Source organism: Etheostoma spectabile, chromosome 5 (assembly GCF_008692095.1).
Source record: "Etheostoma spectabile isolate EspeVRDwgs_2016 chromosome 5, UIUC_Espe_1.0, whole genome shotgun sequence".
In the NCBI taxonomy this organism is placed as follows: domain Eukaryota; kingdom Metazoa; phylum Chordata; class Actinopteri; order Perciformes; family Percidae; genus Etheostoma; species Etheostoma spectabile.
The window spans coordinates 17,961,477-17,984,903 of record NC_045737.1 but is presented as its reverse complement, the minus strand read 5'-3'; the positions used below and the strand labels follow the sequence as shown (position 1 = coordinate 17,984,903).

The 23,427-nt window shown below is 39.6% G+C and overlaps 1 protein-coding gene across 3 annotated transcripts in view; it reads left to right on the top strand.

Moving 5' to 3' along the window:
- Positions 1 to 23,342, top strand: part of col27a1b (collagen, type XXVII, alpha 1b) — a 68,829-nt gene extending 45,487 nt beyond the window's left edge. For 2 of the 3 annotated variants that reach the window (XM_032515453.1, XM_032515451.1), the window contains exons 28-61: positions 825 to 878; positions 3,908 to 3,961; positions 4,356 to 4,400; positions 4,896 to 4,940; positions 5,129 to 5,182; positions 5,838 to 5,891; positions 5,977 to 6,030; positions 6,557 to 6,610; positions 6,871 to 6,924; positions 9,279 to 9,386; positions 9,470 to 9,523; positions 9,768 to 9,875; positions 9,952 to 10,005; positions 11,081 to 11,134; positions 12,153 to 12,209; positions 12,296 to 12,349; positions 12,466 to 12,519; positions 12,633 to 12,686; positions 12,819 to 12,872; positions 12,994 to 13,101; positions 13,198 to 13,305; positions 14,124 to 14,231; positions 14,329 to 14,382; positions 15,294 to 15,356; positions 15,518 to 15,571; positions 15,673 to 15,708; positions 16,210 to 16,227; positions 16,382 to 16,417; positions 16,967 to 16,993; positions 17,120 to 17,185; positions 17,378 to 17,549; positions 17,635 to 17,744; positions 18,930 to 19,148; positions 21,736 to 23,342. In XM_032515453.1, the coding sequence (XP_032371344.1) occupies positions 825 to 878; positions 3,908 to 3,961; positions 4,356 to 4,400; positions 4,896 to 4,940; positions 5,129 to 5,182; positions 5,838 to 5,891; positions 5,977 to 6,030; positions 6,557 to 6,610; positions 6,871 to 6,924; positions 9,279 to 9,386; positions 9,470 to 9,523; positions 9,768 to 9,875; positions 9,952 to 10,005; positions 11,081 to 11,134; positions 12,153 to 12,209; positions 12,296 to 12,349; positions 12,466 to 12,519; positions 12,633 to 12,686; positions 12,819 to 12,872; positions 12,994 to 13,101; positions 13,198 to 13,305; positions 14,124 to 14,231; positions 14,329 to 14,382; positions 15,294 to 15,356; positions 15,518 to 15,571; positions 15,673 to 15,708; positions 16,210 to 16,227; positions 16,382 to 16,417; positions 16,967 to 16,993; positions 17,120 to 17,185; positions 17,378 to 17,549; positions 17,635 to 17,744; positions 18,930 to 19,148; positions 21,736 to 21,882 (2,445 nt within the window). In that variant the 3' untranslated portion in view covers positions 21,883 to 23,342. The remainder of the gene's footprint in view (positions 1 to 824; positions 879 to 3,907; positions 3,962 to 4,355; positions 4,401 to 4,895; positions 4,941 to 5,128; positions 5,183 to 5,837; positions 5,892 to 5,976; positions 6,031 to 6,556; positions 6,611 to 6,870; positions 6,925 to 9,278; positions 9,387 to 9,469; positions 9,524 to 9,767; positions 9,876 to 9,951; positions 10,006 to 11,080; positions 11,135 to 12,152; positions 12,210 to 12,295; positions 12,350 to 12,465; positions 12,520 to 12,632; positions 12,687 to 12,818; positions 12,873 to 12,993; positions 13,102 to 13,197; positions 13,306 to 14,123; positions 14,232 to 14,328; positions 14,383 to 15,293; positions 15,357 to 15,517; positions 15,572 to 15,672; positions 15,709 to 16,209; positions 16,228 to 16,381; positions 16,418 to 16,966; positions 16,994 to 17,119; positions 17,186 to 17,377; positions 17,550 to 17,634; positions 17,745 to 18,929; positions 19,149 to 21,735) is intronic. The other variant, XM_032515452.1, reaches the window with a different exon arrangement.
- The last annotated feature ends 85 nt before the right edge of the window (positions 23,343 to 23,427 follow it).

The window sequence follows — 23,427 nt, the reverse complement described above, 5'->3', positions numbered from 1 at the left end:
AAAACTCATCAAAATAATAAAAAAACTTCAAAATCAAAGGCAAAAACAGAAGTTAAACACTCAAACAACAGAAACCACCATGGAGGCCCAACATACGTTACAGGACAAAGTGCTTACGAAACAGATGAGTTTGCAGTGTACAGACACACCCTGAAGTACACACATACAGCACTGCAACAAAGTTGAACCACTGTATTTCAGCAAAAACAAGTTTTTCAGCTAGTTTTCCACAAGTTACTCTTTAACAAAAATCCATTATTCACTCTATATATTAGTCTAATCTCTATAAAAGCACTAAAAACAGCATTTTATTAGTTGACATTGTATTGAAAAACTGAACTGATTAGTAATAAAATAGCTTGGTTAGAAAAAGAATATGATGTCTATGGCTAATTCTGCTTTCAATGTACCTGCAATGTACTTGTCGCCGTTAATAAAGTCATAGAATCAAACTTAGATTAGTGGTTCCCAAATTTTTTATCTTTAAGGACCCCTAAACTGACCCAAATTAGACCATGGACTCCCATTCAATAAGATTTCGTCCCAGGGTCCGCCATCTGATAGGATTTCTGCTTTTAGACATTATCATTATTACAAAAAGTGTATAAAACCCATGACCAACATAATAACACACTCTATCATTGCTTTATTCATGGTTAGAATTATAGTGAAAAAATGATTCCCCTTTTTGCTGGGGACCCCCTGGAATCCCCACAAGGACCCCCCACTTTGGGAACCACTTACTTAGACAACTGCCTCTTGTGTCTTAGTTTCCATGGTTTGCTATAGTCAAACTCAAAGAATATTTTTTCACACACATTCAGGGGCCTCTTGGTTCAAAGGGATCCATTGGCATCAGAGGACCCAAAGGCATGAGGGTAAGTATCTTAAATTGGTGTTATAATACTATTTTCCAATTAGTTGACACATAACTCATGTTTTTTACCAAATAATATGAAGCAACAAGTCAATATACATTCTGTTCATTGAATTAGCATCATTGCTCTAGGGTTGGCCACTCTGAACCAAACTGAAATATGTAAACAGCTATCTTATGGATTGCCATGACATTTTGTCAAGACATTCATCAACTTACTTTGTGTTCAGTGCTAATTGGTAAATGTTTTTAAAGGTCCCATGGCATGAACACTTCAATTTATGAGGTTTTTAACATGAATATGAGTTCCCACAGCCTGCCAACCAAGCCTTGGGTATCTTGCCCCTTATAAGGAGTAAGGTTACCTCCCCTTTCTCTTTTTTGCTTAACCAAATAATTTGACCCGCCCATGAGAAAGAAAGGGACATCATGCCTTTCAAACAAGCAAAGTGGCAGTTAATCAAGGCCACACAGTAGGTAACATGAGCAAAACAGACCATGAAAGAGCACAAAGCAGAGGAGCTCCAAACGTCACTAATAAAATCCACGGATAATTAAATCTCTTTGAAGTGCAGAGCAAAAACACCACAGCAAGGATTGCTTAGCAATCTTATCCAAAGAAAAGAGACTTTAAACATACATTACTATATATGTGTACATAGTAACAAAAAGTTGATTCTGAACATGCTAAGAAGCTCTACAAAACACCATAAAGTTTCTGTACAAGAAATGTGTGTGGCTGTGTCTGCCATTAGCTCAGAATGATTCCTGTGTTCACTGGCTTTTCCATGATTTAGTTTTCTACTTTGGGAAAATAGCCCATAGTTGCACAGCAGGATTATTGGACTAAATGAATAATTAATCTAACATGAATACATGGTATTATTAAGGCATTTTATTTTGATTGGTTTTACATGGCCTTCCTGACATCACAAGCATTCACAAATGTAACCATAATATCTTAAAATTACATCAAGGCTTTGGGAAATAGAATTAAGACCAGTATGATTAAACTCCAGTCTCCTAGTCAACAAGAATTGGGAAAACAACCGTAACAGTCTATTCCTGTGCTTAATGATTTGCAATTAAAATTGTGAGATAGGGACTGAAGATTAAAAAGATTAATTGCTAAATTTGGCACATTTACTTGTTGGACTTTGTGCTCATGTTGATTAATGTTAATGATGTGAATGATTAACCCTTTCAAACAAAGAAATATAAAAACAAATCAAAAAGATAAAAATAAGATAAAAGCTTTATTCCTTAGGATACGTGTAAAAAATGTGGTCTGAGGGAAAGCAATATGTGCACTGCAGCACAAGAAATTAATCTTAGGATTCCAAGAAAAGTAGTGACAGCTACTTGGAGGTTGTACCCAATCCTCTTACTTCTAGTTTGCGCCTATATCTTATTATGGTTACAATTTTTACCGTAAGAGGGTTTAGTCATACATCAGTCATACTTAAACGTTATGTCACCCTGTAATTCAATTTTGTTTACAAATGTCTATGTCCCTATCCAAACTGACTCCACTGACTGAAATTAAAGCAATCTTTACAAGATGCGTTTCTCTTATGTGTAAGCAAGTCGTTACCATCATTTTTTATAGGGTTTTACTGAGCTCTCCAGAGAAACGCCTTTAAATTGTTGCACTTAAAAAATAAAAATAAAAAAAGCATGAGGGGGGAGTAAGGTAAGTGTCAGTAAGTGTTGGAGTTGAATTAATCTGAAAAGAAGGAAGTTAATGAACATTAACCTGAATTACCATCTCCCACAGAAAATGTGGAAGGAGGGATTGATGGTACATGTCTGCACTATAAAACTATGTTGTTCTCATAAGTCATATAGTTCATTTTGTTTTCCCCTCCAAAAATGTATGTGCTTTTTTAAGATTATTTTGGGTCTAGGGGACAATGACAGTTGACTTCCCTAGTACAATGAAGGTGTGTCTTAATACATTTTAATTGCACTTGAAAAAAGTAACAATATCACTCTTATGGCCAAATGCAATTCATTATTAGACAAAACATCAACTAGAAGGATTTTTAAATGAATTAATTAATTTTGATGTCTTTATATAATAACAAAAGTTGTTGAAATGCTGGCAGAGGGCGTCTGGGAGGCTCACCTGGTAGGGCGTGCGCCCATATAAAGAGGCGTAATCCTCGATGCAGAGGTTTGATTCTGACCCTTTGCTGCATGTTGTTCCCCCTCTCTCTCCACTTTCATGTCTTAAGCTGTCCTATCACATAAAGGCCTAATATGCCCCTAAAAAAATCTTTAAAAAAAAGAAAAGGCGTCAAAAAAGGTCAGCTTTTTATGTAATATTTCAAAATACTTGTTTGGATGATCGTGAAGCTTATTAGATGTAATTAATATTTTTACTTTATATTTCAACATGTTTCACATTTCTGATAACTGTCATCAATCTAAAAATATAAAAATGTCCCTCGTAAGTAAACACATCTACGTTTATGTCTATGGTTACCAAGCAACAATAAAAATGTCAAGGCCTTGTATAGGTAAGAGTCGTATTCTGCTTTGGCTCGGTTTAAATCACTTTTATATAACATACTTAGATGAACAACCGGAAAAAGACACAGTCAGTCCTTTAATGTTTTCTGAATAATTTGGTTGGTTGAATTTTATAGGCCAAGATGAATCAGCTGCAGGATTTGACCTTTTCCCAAGGCGTCTTTACAATAACGGCAGTGTGCAGGCGCTGCCAGTGTGTGTGATCGTGGGAAAATGGGGACAAAGTCTACACAGTGTGGATAGGGCATGCTTCGGAGCTAATCCGCACATGCCAAGTATAGCCACAATCTTTGATGGCTTTCTCTTCTATGTGGGCTAAACCACAATGAAACCAAGAAAACTGCCTCCCAGGCTCCAATCAATAAGGATGACAAAAATGGAGATGTAAGAGCCCAAATTCATTGACTTAATATTAAACAATGTGTGCCTTAGGTCAGTTAAAGGCCAGATTTGCCCAAAATTTCTATAAGTAAAAACTTTCATTTCTTTCTATAGGGTCTGAGGGGTCCTGATGGCCCAGTGGGGGAGAAAGGGTCCACTGGAGTAAAGGTGAGCACATGGTCAGAAATTCAAAGTTGACAATGGTTAATAAACAATTTTCAGAGTCTCAGATTTAGTTCCAGTTTGTGGCTCTTGTATTGATAATGTTACTTGACATACCAAAACTGCCTTAGAGAAATGTCTTTGCTAATTGCAAACATCACATGTGTCCCATTGAAAGCTAGGATAAACAAAACCATGAGAACTTTAACAAGCAACTATTTTTATCATCTGAAGAATCTTTAGACGACACTCTCTGTTAGCTGCAAATCTAACAACAGAACCTTAAATAAAAGAGTACTAACATATTGATGGTGCTGGTGGTGCTTGGCAGTGGGGAACATTTTAACTCTGGGGGATTTTCAGACAGCTTAGTTAACTGAGTTGGATGTTTTCCTTGCAGGGCCCTGATGGTCCACCAGGAAAATTGGGCCTCCCAAGGGAGATGGTAGGAAAAATTGGACTACTTTACTATCCCCTTGTAACTGTAATGACATTATTAGCAGTATTAGCACAATCAGGGTTACATTTGGCCTTTTGAAGTCCTGATGGAATTAGTATCCAGTATAAATAGATTGATGTTGATGCGTTTGTTCTAGTGAAGAGTACAACAATAGTCTCATGAACGCATGCACAGAGAAGCATTCATACAGTTTGGTATGAATTGTGTTCTTGATGTCACATAATAGTATTTAATTGTGTAGGATGCACATCTCCATTCTTTTGTCCATCTGGTAAAACTGTGCTGTTGTTTATGGCGCTGCTCCAATCCAATCAAACACACATGAAAGTGAACAGAGCCCCAGTCTTACGCTGACTGTGCCGGTTTCTCAACCTTATGGTTTTGACAAGTTGTTGAAATAACAAACAACACTATTCAAATCTAACTCAATGTTGTCCTCTCAGAGTAGAACTTATTATTCCATCTGTCATTTTGCTGCAGGGAAAGCTTGGCGAGCCAGGTGAAGCTGGGCCTAAGGGATTTCCAGTAAGTGATTGGGGCTAACAGAGGTCTCTTTTAGGTCAGTCTTGATTTTTGGGGTGGACTCATTTTGGGGAACACTGGTGGATGAGTGAGGCCTGTGTGTCAAACTGTTACTCTAGTGGGTGCTGTTGAATTTCAATGTTTATGAATACTAATAGTGTTTGTGTTATAATTGACTGTGCTATTTTCAGGGTGTTCAAGGACCCTCTGGACCTCCAGGGGCCAAAGGAATTACAGGAGAGCCAGTGAGTTTATTATTTATTTACATTAATTGTGGTTCCATATTTGAGAATCAACACCATTACCATATACCTTCTATGGAAATGTTTTTTCTCTCTGTTTTTTTACTCCATCTATTTCAACTATATAAAAATATGAGTGCAAAAGTTACAGCATATGTTAAAGGAAGAAACCATAGTATCTTATTATTTATGTATGGATGAATGCACCTACTGTGAACTTTTCTTCTTTCCCTTTGCATGTAAACACTGATTTACCCCTTCGGACACCTTTTATTCAGTGCTTCTTAGAAACCCTATATCCTGGTCAAAAAACACTGAACAACCTAATCCTCTTTCTCTCATTCTGCCCAAGTCTCACAGACACAAGCTGAGAAGTAGTCAGTCCGAGACAATTTGATTTACATCTCTCTCTTCCTGGAAAGGCAGCTTTATTATCGCCTGAACGGGTCTCTATAACAGCAGGCCTGTTTCCATCACTTACTGAATCTTTGGCTCAGTGTTTTGAAGGCTCTTAGCCCTGCAGATTAACTTATCTCCACAAATCCACACTTTCTGCCTGGTTCTTATTTCTTTTCACATTTTTCCCCCTTTACTGTCACTTTCACAAGCATTTGTCCAAGATTAGAAAGAACTCCTAACCTTTTTATTGATGCTGCAGGGACCAACAGGGCCACCAGGAACGATTGGGCCACTGGGGGAGATGGGGCAGAGGGTGAGCTTGATCACACAGCTGGTGTAAACTCCTACTGACTTTTACGTTAGCACAGAATACTAAAGGCTGTCGCTGTTGTTGACAGGGGCTGCCAGGGAAGGATGGAGAGAGAGGACTGCCTGGTGAATCTGGAGAGAAGGTGAAGGTCCTGTTGATTATTGAGATCTCAGGCTGGTGAAAGTGTACCTGTGTTTGTGTTTCACACCATGAACATGTGTGTGAGAGATAATGACATCACAATAGCCTTTGTTGCAGGAAATGGTCATGGCCATGGGTTAAAGAAGAAAAGAACACACAGAAATTGTGTTTTTTACAGAAATTATTATCAGGTTTATTTGTTACTAAGCTTGTTTACTAAGCTAGTTGGCTTAAGAGTTAGGAGTTAGCTACCTAACTAACAAGAAAGCTCAGTTAAATTAAATATACAAATATGTATACACTGTAAATATGTTATGTAATAGGTTTACAAAGTGAATAAGTCCAAAGACCACCCCACAGGGAGTTACCATCTCCCACAGAAAATGTGGAGCAGTTCAATGTTCATTAACTGCTCAAAACAGCTCTATTGTAGTCCAGCCTTTCCTTACTTACTTTAGTAACGTTGTACATCAAGAGACACAACATTTCACCAATGACATAACCATCACGCTTCTTTTTCCTATCAGGGTGCCATCGGTCTACCTGGCAACATCGGAGAGCAGGGTTTGTTTGGCCAGAGAGTGAGTATCCTTTCTGTAGAGTATTGATGAGTTCAAGTGCACTTGATTTATTATGGCAAAGCCTCAAAAATATTAGTAGATATGTAACCTGCAACACAGAGTAAACAAAGTGATATGGTTGTTTTAAAATTGTACTTAAATAAGGTTTTGCCAATTTGCCAGTTTGGCTTGCTACGCATTTGTTTTTGTTTCATGTGATCACTGTCCGCATAACACTAAAATATATTGCAGCCATAATATTTTTATGATGTGTCTATAAGGGTGACCCAGGCATTGATGGGGAGGCTGGACAGAATGGACCTGATGGAGCCAAGGCAAGTTAAAAAAGACATACTGTGACTTAAAATTTGATTTATCCATAACATAAGAAGCCAAATGTTTTTTTAGTGTGAAGGCCCACGGTAAATGGAAAACATTGCTTTAATACTTTGGCCTGTAATCAAATTGCTGTCAATAACAGATTCATTCTTTCCTGATTCCTATATGTCTGTGAACCCAGCGAACTCTCCGGTTTACCATAGCAGCTCATTGTAATTAGGGCCAGTCGACTATTGTTTGTGAGGTATTGGTCTTTGTACAGTACAGTTGGAGCTGCATTGTGTTGATGCTTAGTGAAAACAGATAGCAGGGCTATTTTAAGAGCTCTAAATTCTGGCAAGTACTGTGACAGAAGAAAAATAGATGGAGAGCACAGAAAGTCCGCCTATTCAGCAGAACCAGACTGCTGAATCTATGGCTGACAGACCTACAAACACTGCTTGGCTTAGAGAAAGTGGTAAACTGTGAGCAAAGAGAACACTGAGTATTAGAATAGACTCAACCTGAGAGTCGGTTCAGCTCTACAGGACGTTTTCTGTTAGGAGAGTAAACTACTTTGAAGGGTTCTTGGCCACTGTGCAGCTCCTTGATGGAAAACGGCAGCTCAAAAGGGATTTGTGTTATTAACAGTTAGGGAACTAAAAATCAGTGCATTGTCATGCTTCATTGTTGTATTACTCTGTGCAATTTAAAATACAAATTCAACAAATAACTGGAGGATTTTAACATTACTTTGACTGCCTCCTCTCAGAAGTCTGTAGCTAATTCAATACCTAATTCTTGTTTCCAGGCTTAGTGTCAAGTGGGTCTTACCAAATCACAAAAGCCTGTACTGTATATCTGCATTATCAGCTGCTTCAGAGAGAAGCCATATTTGTCTCCTGGGGTGGTATCATTAGGCTGCCTAGGTTAAGCAGGGTGACCAGATTATGGAGAGAAAGAGGAAGAAGAAGTTGAAGAAACAAGGTGGATTTTGGATACAGCACTTGGATTACAGCAGAAGCTACTGAAATTTTAACATGAAGTCAAAACTAAAACCATATCTTAACAGAAAATCGAACTACAGGTTTGTCCGTGTGTTGTAGACTTCAAGCTGTTCACTAGAATATTCAGCAGGTGGGACCACATTGCGCTGGTCTTTACCCTGTCTTCCTGACAGGTGTTTCTCAGCTTCTGTATGAAAATATCTTTTTACTTCTGCTCCTTTTATTCAATACATTCACGTTCCAAAGGGGCTGAATTCTTTGTCCAGTCTTGTTCTTTATTCAAATATTTCCACATGGACAGACAATTATCCTTTTGGGTCTTGTTTCCTACTCTTGTTACACAGACAGGCCTTGCTATACATTTCCCTTGAACTAATCTATGTCAGTTGGACGTGTTAGCCATATACAAAACTGCTTGTCTGCTGTTATACTTGACAGTCACTACACTTTATATCTTTGACTTTATATTTTTGATATTTCTATAACTGTTTATTTCTTATATTTTTTGTCACTACACTAGACAGTCACTACACTTTTATCTTGACTTTATATTTTGATATTTTATACTGTTATATTTATTACTGTATATCTTATATTTTTTTGTGTCAACACTGCAAGGATTGCTTTATCTCCTTGCACAAGTACCCGTGTACTTGTGTATAATGACAATAAAGGCATTCTATTCTATTCTATTCTATTAAATGTTGTTTGGCCAAGGTCCTTTTTTTCCATCTTAGAAATATTTCCAAACTACAGCCTGTTGTGTCTCACTAATAAATGATTTTGTGTCAAACTGTCTAAACTACTGTAACTCTCTGTTTACATGTCTAAGCTGCCACTGTATGAAGTGTAGCTAGTTCAGAACGCTGCATCAAGACTTTTATGTGAAGCCTGCTGTAGAGCTCAGATCTCCACTGTTCTGGCTTCTCGTCTTTGCGGCGCATGAATACAAGATCAAATTTAAGTTTTTATTCACAACCTACTGCTGCTGTTCAAATTGGTAGACTCTTAACACCATACACGACAGGCAGGACTCTGTAGTCATCGGATCAGGCCTTTACTGACTGTTCCACAATCAAAATTCAAGAATATGGGGGGCCTTTTTAAAGACATTGGGTCAGTTGAAAATGTGGAATGTCATGGAAACCTGTAAGCACAGACAGACCTTACATCGATATATTACATTTAGTGAAGGTTGTTTGTCATTTATGTATTTACTAATTTTGAGTTGTGAACAGTTTTTATTAGATATAAGTAATGATTGTTACAGTCTGAATACTGTATTTAACAGGCCAAAATCCTGGCTACGCTATCTCAACTCTGTGACCACTTTTTTTCATTGGACTTTGTGCTACTCTTCTCAGGGGGACAAAGGGGATGCTGGTCAAGAAGGCACAATAGGAGACAGGGGGGAAATCGGTGTAAAAGGAAAAGAAGGACCTCTTGGATCTCCCGGACTGGTTGGTGTAAGGGTGAGTGTCTCAGCAATCAACTCCAAATTTAATTAAATTCTTTTTTTATCAACTTACAACCCTGTTTGATTTTCTTCCACCAGGGTCAGGAGGGTAAACCTGGCAAAATTGGTGAAAGTGGAAAACTAGGAGAAAAGGTTTGTCAGTTTGCTTAGTTGGGGCTTCAGTAGACTTTTTATTTTGGGATGTCTGTCAATTTACTGTCTTGTACAACTGGTTCTCTGCTGCAGTGGTCCGTAACCTACATACGTTTGACATTAGAAGTGCTCGTCAAATTGACTTTCAGTGTTAAATGTTTGAATTGTCAAACTACCCCAACAACTGTTTGGGGACATTTGTACTCTCACTGCATACCTGATCATTGATAGCCTCTCCTTCTAGGGGAGCAAGGGTCACCAAGGCCACCTGGGTGAGACGGGGCTAATTGGTGAGCAGGGAGTAATGGGATTTGTTGGACAGAAGGGGACCAGAGGAACCATCGGGCCAGTGGTAAGACATCCACAGATGGTTTAAAGGACTTGCTTGGTTGTTGGTGGATGTGGGCTAAATACATACGTTTCCCCAGGGTGCCCCAGGGAGAATGGGCCAACAAGGAGATCCAGGCATATCAGGTTATGAGGTAAGCACAGTGATGAAATAATGAATTTCATTGCAGGATGTTATGAAAGTGAGGGACCTACAACACTTCCAACACCTTACAAAAGACTTTAATCTAGCTGTCTATTCATAAATGTTAAAAACAGTGACAATCCACATTATTAAGCATTTAAAAGAAAGGCCTTCTTTCCTTATTTCTATTTAATATATTGTATATAAACAAAGCTTTTTATATTTCTATTTTTATAGCACATAGTAGTCAATATAAAATATAATCAGGGGTGTGTAGGTAAAAAGACAAGTAGGTTGCCTGTTGACGATGTAAAATGGAAACATTATAGCTTGTTTTCAGTGAATCAGTTTGGGGTCCATTACGTGTATGGGATTTTCTCTTGATATTATTTCTTCATTTTTACTCCAAGAAATGGTTATTTTCTCACAACCAAGCCTGGATTGATTTTTGTAAGATGTTTTATCAGGGTTTATATTTCATACAGAACATTATTGAAAGACACTATTGGATTGTGAGTAGATACTGTGCTTATATTGTTCTGGTGTTGATGAATCACAGGCCACCAAAACAACTTTCTAATGTTTTATGGAGGACTTACAAACACAAATACAAGCAAATAAATAGTTGTGAGTGATGCTTCATTTTTAGCAAGCCTTCCATGCTAGCAGCTAGCTGTATGTACCTCTTGTCTAACTACCCATACCAACGAAGAAGACACACCCTTTTTAAAAGATTGGGCTGATGAAGAAGCTTTTCATCTTTTTAAAACAAACTTTCTCTTATTGCTTGTACAAAACCAAAGATGAATAGCAATATTACTGGTCATTACCTGTGTAGGCACAGAGTAGATTGAGGATTAAAAATTTGAGAAAATTTGCAGATTTAAGACGACTGTAAGACGAGTACAATCAAATTCCTGACACATAAATACAGCTTGACTAATAAATCTCTCTATGGCAATAAAAGATGAAGTGATGACTTGGACTATCGCGCCTCCATGTGTTTCTCTACATCACAAATGTAATATTTCACACAATAAATTGGGGGGGAAGGTTACAGTCACAAACTCTTTTTCCTGTCATAGGGTCACATGGGAATGCAGGGTCCCCTGGGACCTCCTGGGACAAAAGGTGAAAAGGTACATAACCACATTAACATGCTGTCATAGCTGTCTGCACTTTGATTGTGTCTAGAGCTCTGGAGGCCTGTAATGCTTGCAATACTTAATATTGTAAAACTATCACGCAACTCGTTGTCTTAGTGGTCCGTTTTTGCATTGGCACTTCAGTTGTGTCCCTAATTAGTGCTTCCTCTGTCTTGTTGTCCTTGCAATATTTCTAAAGTCATCCCTAATTAGATCCATGATTTGAACTAGGACACATCCAATTAACTCAGTGCTGTCAAATGCTTATAATTAGCCAAGCAACTGGTCCACTTATGATTTTGGGGATATTAGCACCATAATTTGTGTTTATTTGACAGGAGCAGCACACAGTAGAACACACTGCACTAGAGTTTAGTGAGGCGCTAATTTACATTTTTTTAGTCCCTGGGCAGGAGCCATCTGGACGTAGATATTTGTTATTTTCTCTTTGCCAATATCCACAAAATAATGGCTGTGCCTGCTTTCTAATTAAAACAGTTTCATGCTATCACACGGGTCGTTACAATATGTATGATTGTCAATTGACAGAGCCAGGTAACCCTGGTACTAAAACATGCTGCAGATAAATATAGATCTTTATCACAGGTATATTAAAAGCATGGATACTACAGTATATTGCTTTCATCCCTGTAAGTTGCCTCTGGCCATCACTAATTCTTCATCTTTAAGATGCCTGTTGGGCTCTTCATTTATTTATTTTATTTGACACAATGCACCACACATTACTATTAAAATCATACACACATCCGTGGTTATTGTTTAATGATTCCCATAGACCCTGAAACAGACATTGGCTCCATTTATGTGAAATGGGATCATTATGGCTAATGGTGCATGTAATGATTTGCCATTCATAAAGAGTGCGGGCAGTGAGTTTCCATTGTTGTACTCTTTCGACCAAAACATGCATTGGTTTGCACAGACCATTGGGTTTCAAGGGAAACTCCATTGATCGTGGTTGTTTGTCTGTGTCTACATATCACATGTTTAGGGTGAACAGGGAGACGACAGCAAGGTAGAAGGTCAGCCAGGTCCCCAAGGTGACAGAGTGAGTTTCTTACGCCTACCTGTTTGTCCTGTGTTGTTTGTTAGCGGTGGTCAGGATAGTTTAATCAATTTGTTTCCATGTAAAAGGGTCCTCCTGGAAACAGAGGAGAGAGAGGAGAGCCAGGTGACCTCGGACACATTGTAAGTCACTTTAGAAAACTGGCACGTTGTTTGCTCTGTTCTTCAGGTACAGTATAGTGTCAGTTAGGTTTAAGTGATGTTATTTACATTGAAATGCAGAAAATTATGTTTTTCAGGGTCAAATAGGTGTTGATGGAAAGAGAGGTGAAGCTGGTGCGCCAGGGCTTCCTGTAAGTATCTTATTTATGTCTCTTAAAATGTAAAACTCCAATATATAGACAGTGTATCACATTGTCCAAACACGATTGGTGTAATACAAATCAAACAATGATAATTGTTTTAGGGACATCCCGGGCCAAAGGGACAAGCAGGGCTGAAAGGATCCAAAGGTGACCAAGTAAGGACATAAATAATAGTGCCATGATTTTTTGTTGTTGTTGTAGAAAACTCAAATAATTCATGCAATGTTATTGGACTGTATTCTCTCACGTGCCACCATGTCAGAACTGTGGAACTCTTTATGCTCCAGGGTCAGAAAGGAAAATCAGGGGCAAGAGGCGCGTCTGGGACCAAAGGACCACCAGTGAGTTGGATGCATTACTTGTCTTACTATATAATCAAACATAACTCACAGTCGAGATATATTATACAATTTAAAACCAATACAAGCTTTGACGTAAACATTTCCGATTGTCTTTACCAAGGGTCCAGAGGGTCCTCTTGGCCCACGGGGAGTTGTTGGCAGGGTGGGGATTGAGGGCCTACCTGGCATGGATGGGCTGCCTGGTAAAGATGGAACTAAAGGAGTCAAGGTGAGGACACTGTCAGTGGTGCAACGGTCAAACACACAATTCAATAATCCCAAAACCAGCTCTCATAATTGTTCACCAACCATAATGTGTGTTCAGGGGGAGCAGGGAGAAGATGGAGAAGTGGGCTTACCTGGCAAACCTGGGCAGCAGGGTACAACTGGTGTGACAGGGCTTCCTGGAATTCAAGGCTCCTTTGGACAAAAGGTGAGAATGATGGGTGTACAATTTGTAATGTTTCTTCTTCACTTAACTGGCTTGAGCTTAGAAAGTCTTGATCTTATTCACAAAGAACTTAATGTTAGGCTACAGCACAAGCTTTTTTTATAACTCAAAATGTGGGCACTTTTATTGCCAATATCAAGTGGAAATTGCCTACTCAGCTTTAATCTGCTGGGGTTGCCTCCCTTGCCTCCCATCAGTGTTTTCTGATCTCAAATGCCAAACTCTGCACAAAGTATTTAAACCACATATCTACAAACCTCATATTCAAAAACTACTTTTAGGAAGTTAGTTTTTTAGGTATTATGAGTTGGCACAGTCTTAATTTGCATGGCAATACAAGATTAATTTAACACGCGCATAACAGTGAGCAACACAGAGAGGCTTTTTTTGTTGACATCAGGTAATTTGTCACCTCACTGCACATGGTTAGAGAATAAAGTTGCATTCTGATTTGGTCATATGTTGGTCATCTACACACAAACATTTATTGGATTTGGATAGTTTGTTATAAGGTAAACTAGTTCTACTGCATATTGTGATAATGAAACTTATAAAACAGATTTTAAGGGTCACCATAGTCGTGTCACTGTAGGGGAAAGGGCACCAGCACAGTTGAGAGCCGGATTCAGTTCTTTGCAGTGGTGCTTCCTACTAAATGCAATTAGAAGTGTCTGTTGGTGGGAAGCCAGTGGGACCAAACAACTTCTACTGGTCTGTTTGGGCGTCTGTTCAGAGGTTACTGGGTGGGATGTGTGGAGGAGGTGCATGTGTTTACGTGTGTTTGTGTGTGTGTTCTCCAGGGTGAGAGGGGTCTTCCAGGCCAAACTGGGGCATCAGGGAAAAAAGGCTCTATCGGCGGAATGGGATTGCCAGGAAAAAGAGGGGACCAGGGACTGAAAGGGCAGCCAGTGAGCACTGATTTGTCAAATACATTTACTTTACATGACAACTTTTTTGCTTGTTCAGTGATGAAGATTATCATACTTTCTGCACTTTGTTTACCAGGGGGATATTGGTAAACAAGGATTTCCAGGGGTGTTGGGCCTGTTTGGACCAAAGGTATTTGTGCACCTATCAAGCTCACTTCACAACCAAAATGATGACTGTCAGACCTATATGGTTAAAGTCTTCCAGCTTGAGCAAAGTTCCTATCTTTAGCCAGACTAGTGATATAGCTCTGAGACAGTAAAACGACCCAAAATGTCATTTCTGGGTTTAACTCATCTTTTTGTTAAGTACTTTTGTGAAGTTTGAACGTCTAAAACTGTCTTGGGGTACATTACATCTCCAGTAAAAAAAAGTGATATAAAAGCTGTTATGTATTACTGTAACATGCCCCAGGATGACATCTGCTACACCATAAGTCTGCTTTACTTACAGCAATGCTGCACTATAGATTATTGCCAGCTGAAGAAACAGAACAGGCTTTCCTGGAGTCTCACTCTTTAATTTAAAACCCTGAGGCTGATATTTTCCTACTGCGGGAGTTGAACGAGAGTGTGAAGCAGATGAGCTTTGTGTTAGGGTTCAGTGGAGTTTATAGTAATTGTACTAACTCAGAAGCAATGAGTAAGAAAAATTAGAGTAAAATCATCAGATCAAAGTGCAAGCTCTGAAACAAAGTGTTAAAGTGTTATATGGCTGTAATCACGTAGCGGCAACAATATTGACCTATTTCCAAATAAGAGGAGAGATGAAGTTGTTTACAGTAGTTTCTTTTTAAAACTTTTCCACTTGGAATTATGACATTAATTAAACTAAAGATGTCCGTTTCTGTTGTGGTACTATTGTGTGGTACTATGCTCAGTTTTAGCATTTAAGATGGTGGTTGCCACTGGCTAACTGCAGAGAAGTGGGTTGAAACTGTTGCCAGTAGAGGTCACCAAAAGTAATTCATCATACAATGCTGGTTTAGCCTTTAAACCTACCATATCATTACCATTATAAATTACAAATATTTGTCTTTCTAGGGACCCCTGGGAGACATTGGCCCAGCAGGGATACAGGGACCAAAAGGACCACGTGGTTTGTTGGTAAGATGAATGATTAATGATTAATGACTGTTTGGTAACTTGGTGCAGTCTTTCAGCCAATTCCAGTGAACTGAACTCTCCCAAAGTGCACACTTCCAATGAAAAATAAGTATCGCTCCATCATATGTGTCGTCAGTCCCTAACATGTCTTTACTTTCCAGGGTATGGAGGGAGCTTCGGGCCCCGTTGGCATCATTGGCCCCAGCGGTCATCCTGTATGTACCTCATATCTCATCCTATCTGTCAGGCTTTATGAGACTTCTCTCTGCTTTTTGGCACTGATGGAGTGATTCGCTGTCTCCTTTTTCTCCATCAGGGACCCCGTGGTGACAAAGGAAGTCAAGGGGAGACGGTGCGTGGCGCTGTTTTGATGAATCCTTTTCTGTCTGTACTGTGAGCACAGAATAGGATACTTAGTATGTAGACAGCATACCACGCAGCATCCTTTTCCCCCAGCACTTTTCATTTCCTATTCTGCTCCATTGTTTGTTGTTCCACTCACAGTGACACTTAGCTGCAGTGGAATTCTTGTCAGGGTGATAAATGTTAGCTGCATGCTCATCTCAAGCTTTTTAAGAGGTTTGTTGAGCACTCATACACAGGCATATTTCACAAGCTCACTCCTAAAATGCCAACATTTATGTATGAGTTTGCTGTGTGAAAATAGGATTTGCTGTGTAAAAATAAGATTTCTGAGTGTAAGCTTGCATAGAAGCAAGAGAGCAGTTCAACAGTACATAAAGGCTATTGAGTTGGTAGCACGATGGTGGTGTGCCCAGTTCTCAAACTCATTCTATTATTGAGGAATTGTCCACTTGTGAATACTGATTACTTTTTCTTTCATCTCCAACAGGGGTTACAAGGACCAAGGGTGCGTAATTATTCACCTCTGTGGCTTAATCATTCTTCTTTGCACAGGCCTGTGGTCTGACCAGTGCTAGAAAATGAATTAACTCCTTTATCATCTTCTGTAAAGGCCTAGTTCTAAATAATTTGAAGGCTAATGTGGTGATTTAATTTTTCAGGGACTCCGTGGCCCTCGTGGACCACCTGGACCACCAGTAAGTTGTCATGTTGTATAAATGACACCTTTCCCTTTTCAAGATCAAGGAGAGCAAACTTTCTGAGCAAAAAAAAAAAGACTGGAGGCACTGATTGATTTGCTGTCTTTTAGAATGCACAGAAGTCTTTTGACTGAGTATTTAAAAAAGTCGAAATGTACTAATGCAAAAAAGTGTTTCATATAGTTCCTTCGTCAGCTGTGATTGCACCATCTAGTCTGCAGGAACTGTGAGCATATCAAGTGTGTTATTTAGAGAATGATATAACAAGTTACACTTCTGCTGGTTTTCCACTGTGATCTGATTCAAATAGACGTTAGCCGGCGGCTCTTCTTCTCTGCATTTGGCGTGCATTATCTCCTGTGCGTTCATGATTGTTTCTGTGCATATCTGCATATTAAATGAGAATGAAAGAACCCACCACCAACAGTGGAGACTAGGATGTACAGAACTGTTTTCTGAATACACTGAGTGGCTGTAAGAAACACAAACGCAGGTTTGTCAGTATACTTGGTGCTTGTCATACAAGCTTCTCTCTTCGGTTTTCAGGGTCTTCCCAGCTCCGCCCTCTCACTTGTAAGTATGTTTCTCTTTAATGTCAACTCAGGGTTTTGGGAATGATGAAATGTTGTAGTACCAACTGAAAAGTAAAAATGCCCATGGTTGCGGTTACCTTATTGCCTTGCGGTCTTCTTTTGGTAGAGAAATGAAGCTCTTGGTGCTGCCTTTCAAGTCATCATCAATTCCCATGCTTCACTCAGGCCAGAGGTTAGTTTTGAGGGAAACAATGCTCATTGCAAAGATTCACTGTTGATTGTTGGGTCCTAGTGGGTTATTATTAATCTCACTGAGTCTGTATAAACTTGAACAAGTTAGAGAGCCATCTTAAGTCTATCAAACAAAAATCTAATCTAAAAGAGAATAAAAAAAAAATAATTAAGCCAATATTTATGTCCAAAGCAGAACTATCAGAGCATGGATCTGCCATTGTTAGACCAAGGCACAGAGATCTTCAAGACCTTGCAGCATCTCAGCACTCTGATCCAGAGTCTCAAGAACCCACTGGGAACCCGTGACAACCCTGCACGAATCTGCCGAGACCTGTACAACTGTGAACAGAGGATGCACGATGGTGAGGAGACATTTAAGCTGCTTAGTCATTTCTGTGCACATATCCATTCCAATCTGTTTCCTCCTCTGCTGCTGCTCTTTGAAAGGTACTTACTGGATCGACCCTAACCTCGGCTGCGCTGCTGACACTATTGAGGTGATGTGCAACTTCACCGCTGGAGGACAGACTTGCCTGAAACCGATCACAGTGTCCAAGGTTCGGATCACTTCTATATTTAGCTTTTTGCTTTACCTTGGCAAAACACCCAGTGAAAAAAAAATCATATCACTTAGATGAAGACAAGATCACTTCAGGAGCTTATGTGAATGAATATCAAATACACGACTGCTTGCGAGGGCATGTGGGGAAAGTTCTCAAAGGATTTCACAAGTAAAGAAGTTTAGAATTTAATGTTGTTCATGTTGTAATTTCAGGGGCACAGATGTCCATTTTCTGGCTCTATGTTACAAAGACAGCGACAGTTCACCCCAAACTTAAAAATCCATATTTTTCCACTTACCTGTATTGCTATTTATCAATCTAGATTATTTTGGATAGAGTTGCCTAGTGTTGAAGATACCGGCTGTGAGATTTCTGATTCCTTCTTTTACATATTATGGAACTAGATGGCACTCGGCTTGTGGTGATTGAACAAATAGATTTGAATACATCAACAGCAATGTGTCTTTCCAACCAGGTTAGAGTAAACCATGGATTACTTAAAATAATCCACATACCTGGTTGTTAGCAGTTTAATGAAGGAAATATTTTCCTTCTAGAAAATTACACTCGCTAACTGTACTTTAAGCACTACAGGCCAAGCGGCATGTGGTTCTATAATATTCGAGAGAAGACGGACACCTGTATGACTAATATCTTCAACACTGGGCAACTCATACAAAAACAATCTAGATTTGATACATAAATAAAGCACTACAGGTAACAGGAAAACTAAGTATTTTTAATTTTAGGATAAACTGTCCCCTTTAGTCCTGTTGACCAAGACCCTATCAATCCACACACAGTTGGCAAATACCTCTAGGATCTTAATCCTCTCCTTTTTATTCTTTTGTTTTGCAACAAAACATTACAGCACACATAATAACACAAATACAGACCAACTAAATGTCTGCATAAACTCTCAATGAAATATTGGGGACAAGCATAATTGAAGGCACAATGTATAACACGGATATAACTCCTTCTAATTACCCAAGTCAAGTTATCACCTCCAAAATTGATTGTGCCTCTCTATTACTCTATTACAAAGAGTAATACTTTCCCCCAACTAAGTCAAATTATTTATGTTTACATCAGGATTTTTGTGAGGAAATTGTATCGTTAAAACAGCCTTATTTCTAAATTATGAATATTTGAGAAACACAAATTCTTGCTTTATAGTTGGAGATAGGAGTGGGTCGTATCCAGATGAACTTCATCCACCTTTTGAGCAGCGAGGCTGTGCAGCACATCACCATTCATTGCCTCAACACACCAGTGTGGGCGGCAGGACCCTCCCTGCAACACTCAGCCAGGGCTGTGAGCTTCAGGGCCTGGAGAGGAGAGAAGATTCAGCCAGGCGACCTTCTGGAGCCGCTCATTCCCAGGGACGACTGCTGGGTAAGCACTACTTTTTTGGCATGGAACTTCTATGCGAAGGGTTATGCAGAACTCGATCACTTTGATCCAAATTCTACATGTCCCTAAAGGAATAGTTCATTTGGGGAAATACATTTGCTTTCTTGCTGAGAGTTAGATGAGAAGATCAATACCAATCTTGTGTGTGTGTGTGTGTGTGTGTGTGTGTGTGTGTGTGTGTGTGTGTGTGTGTGTAAAAGGTGCCCTGTGGAGTTTTCTTGTGAACAAAGTTAAGTCTACATTCAGTGTTACCCACCAACACAAGGTCTAACAAACATATTGAAGACATTTCCTTTCTCATAATCTTTTTCATATTTAAAATCCAGCATTTCTTATTTCCATGTTTACTTGCTAGCAGTAACAAAACCAATCATAGAAAAACAGCTCGATAATACTACCAGGAGGTCAAAGCAAGGGAAACAGCTGACCTGGCTTGGTCCAAATTTGAAAAAAAGTCCACCTACCAGCACCTCTAAAGCTCACTAATTACAATTAACACATTCTATCTGGTTTACTTTGTACACAGCAAGAAATGTAAAAAAATAAATAAAACTATTTAGGATTTCAGAGTTACATGCTGTAACAATTTTTTGACAGATGTTAAGAGTTTGTGGGGTCTTGCATGTACAGTGGTGTGAAAAAGTGTTTGCCCCCTTCCTCATTTCCTGTTCCTTTGCATGTTTGTCACACTTAAGAGTTTCGGAACATCAAACCAATTTAAACAATAGTCAAGGACAACACAAGTAAACACAAAATGCAATTTGTAAATGACGGTGTTTATTATTAAAAGGTGAAAAAAATCCAAATCATCATGGCCCTGTGTGAAAAGTGATTGCCCCCCTTGTTAAAAACATACTATAACTGTGGTTGTCCACACCTGAGTTCAATTTCTCTTGCCACACCAGGCCTGATTATTGCCACACCTGTTCACAATCAAGCCATCACAAATAGGAGCTGCTTGACACAGTATGGTCCACAGAAGATCCAAAGCTACACATATGCCGAGACCCAAAGAAATTCAGGAACAATGAGAAAGAAAGTAATTGAGATCTATCAGTCTGGAAAGGGTTATAAAGCCATTTCCAAAGCTTTGGAATCCAGCGAACCACGGAGAGCCATTATCCACAAATGCCGAAGACATGGAACAGTGGTGAACCTTCCCAGGAGTGGCCGGCCGCCCAAAATTACCCCAAGAGCGCAGCGACAACTCATTCAAGAGGTCACAAAGACCCACAACAACGTCCAAGAACTGCAGGCCACTGCCTCAGTTAAGGTCAGCGTTCATGCCTCCACCATCAGGAAAAGACTGGACAAAAATAGCCTGCATGGCAGAGTTCAAGGAGAAAACCACTGTGAGCAAAAAGAACATCAAAGCTCGTCTCAATTTCCACAACACATCTTGATTATCCCCAAGACTTTTGGGACACATTCTGTGGACCAATGAGACAAAGTGGAACTCTTTGGAAGTGTGGTGTCCAAGTATATCTGGCGTAGAAGAGAACAATGCATTTCATAAAAAGACTTATACCAACAGTAAATATGGTGGTGGTAGTGTGATGGTTCTGGGGTGTTTTGCTGCTTCAGGACCTGGAAGACTTGCCGTGTAAAAGGAACTATGAATTCTGCTGTCTACCAAGAGATCCTGAAGGAGAATGTCCGACACTCGTTTGTGTACTCAAGCTGAAAAAACTTGGTTTCGCAGCAGGACAATGATCCTAACACACAGCACAAGTCCACCACCGAATGGCTGAAGAAAACAAAATGAAGACTTTGGAGGTGGCCTAGCCAAAGTCCTGACCTGAATCCTATTGAGAGTTGTTTTATGACCTTAAAAAGGCCGTTCATGCTCAAACCCTTAATGTAACTGAATTAGGACAATTCTGCAAAGATGAGTGGGCCAAAATTCCTCCAGGACGCTGTAAAAGCTCATGCACGTTATCGCAAACGCTTGGTTGCAGTTGTTGCTGCTAAGGGTGGCCCAACCCGTTATTAGGTTTAGGGGGCAATCACTTTTTCACACAGGGCCATGAGCGGGGGGCTGTGGCTCAGTGGTAGAGGCGTTGCGCCAATCGGAAGGTTGGGTTCGATCCCTGCCCTGCAGTCATTGTCGAAGTGTCCTGGGCAAGACATGAACCCCGAGTTGCCCCCGGTGCTGCGCATCGGAGTGTGAATGTGTGCGAATGTTTATCTGATGAGCAGGTGGCACCTTGTACGGCAGCCCGGCACAGGTAGAATGTGTGGGAATGGTGAATGTCTCCTGTAGATGTAAAAGCGCTTTGACAGTTGTTAAGACTGGAAAAGCGGATATAAATACAGCCCATTTACATAATGATGGTTTGGATTTTTTTTCACCTTAATATAAACACCTTCATTACAAATGCATTTGTGTTTACTGTGTGTGTCCTTGACTATTGTTTAAATGGTTTGATGTTCCGAAACTCTTAAGTGTGACAAACATGCAAAGGAACAGGAAATGAGGAAGGGGGCAAACACTTTTTCACACCACTGTAACTTCATAAAACCATGACGCTGTCAAAGCTCTAAGACCTAATGCATCCTTCACTTTCAGATCAAAGACGGCCGCTGGCATCAGACCCACTTCATCTTTCAGACCCAGGACCCAAACTTACTCCCCATCGTTGATGTGTACAACCTGCCGACCACAGAACCTGGCGCACGCTATCACCTCGAGGTTGGACCCGTGTGCTTCTTATAGGGGCCACGAAGAAGGGCCGGGAACAATCCTCAAAGGAGTGACTGTATGGAGTAGGGTGAACGAGGGGGGGGGCTATTGCTTCTGTGGTCCCCCCCCCCCCAAAAAAAACAAAACAAAACCCCCCCAACCAACCAATTTCCCTCTGCAAAATATGCTTGGACTGCAGAAACAGGAGCGGGAGCCAGAGAACAAAGGCCCATTGACAATGCAGAGATGAGACTTTTAGCACTAATCAGCCTATGGAAAACAATTATTAACTTCTTTTTCAGAGACTTGTTTGTGTGATACAAGACCTGAACCCCCCTTTTGGAAGAAAGTAATATGAACGTCTCACTCTGTCATCTCTCGGACCACGTTGTATCATATTTTCTTCACGGTCTGCTGAACCGATTTTGCAAAAACCTAAAACGTTCAAAAGAGATCTGTACAGAAATATGGAACAGTTACATCTGCCAATGCAATAATTCCTATTTTAATGTTTTAGTATTATTTATACATTGGTATGTACTGTATATTGTAATATATAGTGCAATAGTTATTGTTCCACAGCCTTTAGGCATATACAGTATCAACATCATATCACTCATTCAGGTATACAGTGTGCCTCAGACACACAGGTGCACTGTCTCTAATGAGCCTCTAATAAACTGTCTAGTGCTGAGTTTATACAGATATCCTTCCACAAACTGCTGTGTGGTTTTTCCATGTTAAAATGGATCGAAGCTTTCCACAGTGCGAACCGAGAAGTGTGTCAAGATGCTACCTCGAACTGCACCTCTTCATCTCGCAGCAAACAAGACGTTTGCGGATATAATCTGGGGTGACACAGAGGTGACACCTGGTGCTGCGACAGTTGACACTCGTCTGATAAACTCTTGTCAGCTCTCACTAAAGTCTATGTCTGCAGCTTTATGAAAAAGGGACCGTTGTTAAATATACACACAGGCCAAATTCATTAAATTATATTTTCAAGCTAGTATTTTAACGTTTTCAATATTCTTTGTACTGCCAGACACAGTCTGACACTATAAGTTATTTTTTTTTTATCTGTCAAAATGTACATTCCTAATTATACAACCTTTATTATCTACAGTGGATTCTATTTAAATTCTGTTTGGCTTTTCATTTCAAAACCAGTCACCAATGTCATATTTTAATCACATTTTTGAGTCATATTGGGCCTAAAGGATTCTAGTCTGTAAGTGTTTTTCTGTCCAAGACAATCAACAGTTTTAGGACATTACCATTCTTATTTCTTTAATGTGTATGCATTTGACATTCAAAGGTGCAGAAATGGTGGTTGGTCCTGCCAATCTATAAACTCAGAGGATTTATTACAATGCACAACGTGACACTACCCCAGTAAATTAGCTTACAGTGTTTGGTCTGTACAGACATTTTATGCTGTGAAAATGAAGTCTAATGAGTCAACAGGTAATTCAATAAAAGTCTGAAACCTTTGTTGATAAGCAGATTATTTTGAAAGAAAATGCATTTAAACTGCCTATTTCTGGCAGTGCGTTTTAACTTCATTTCACACCTGGA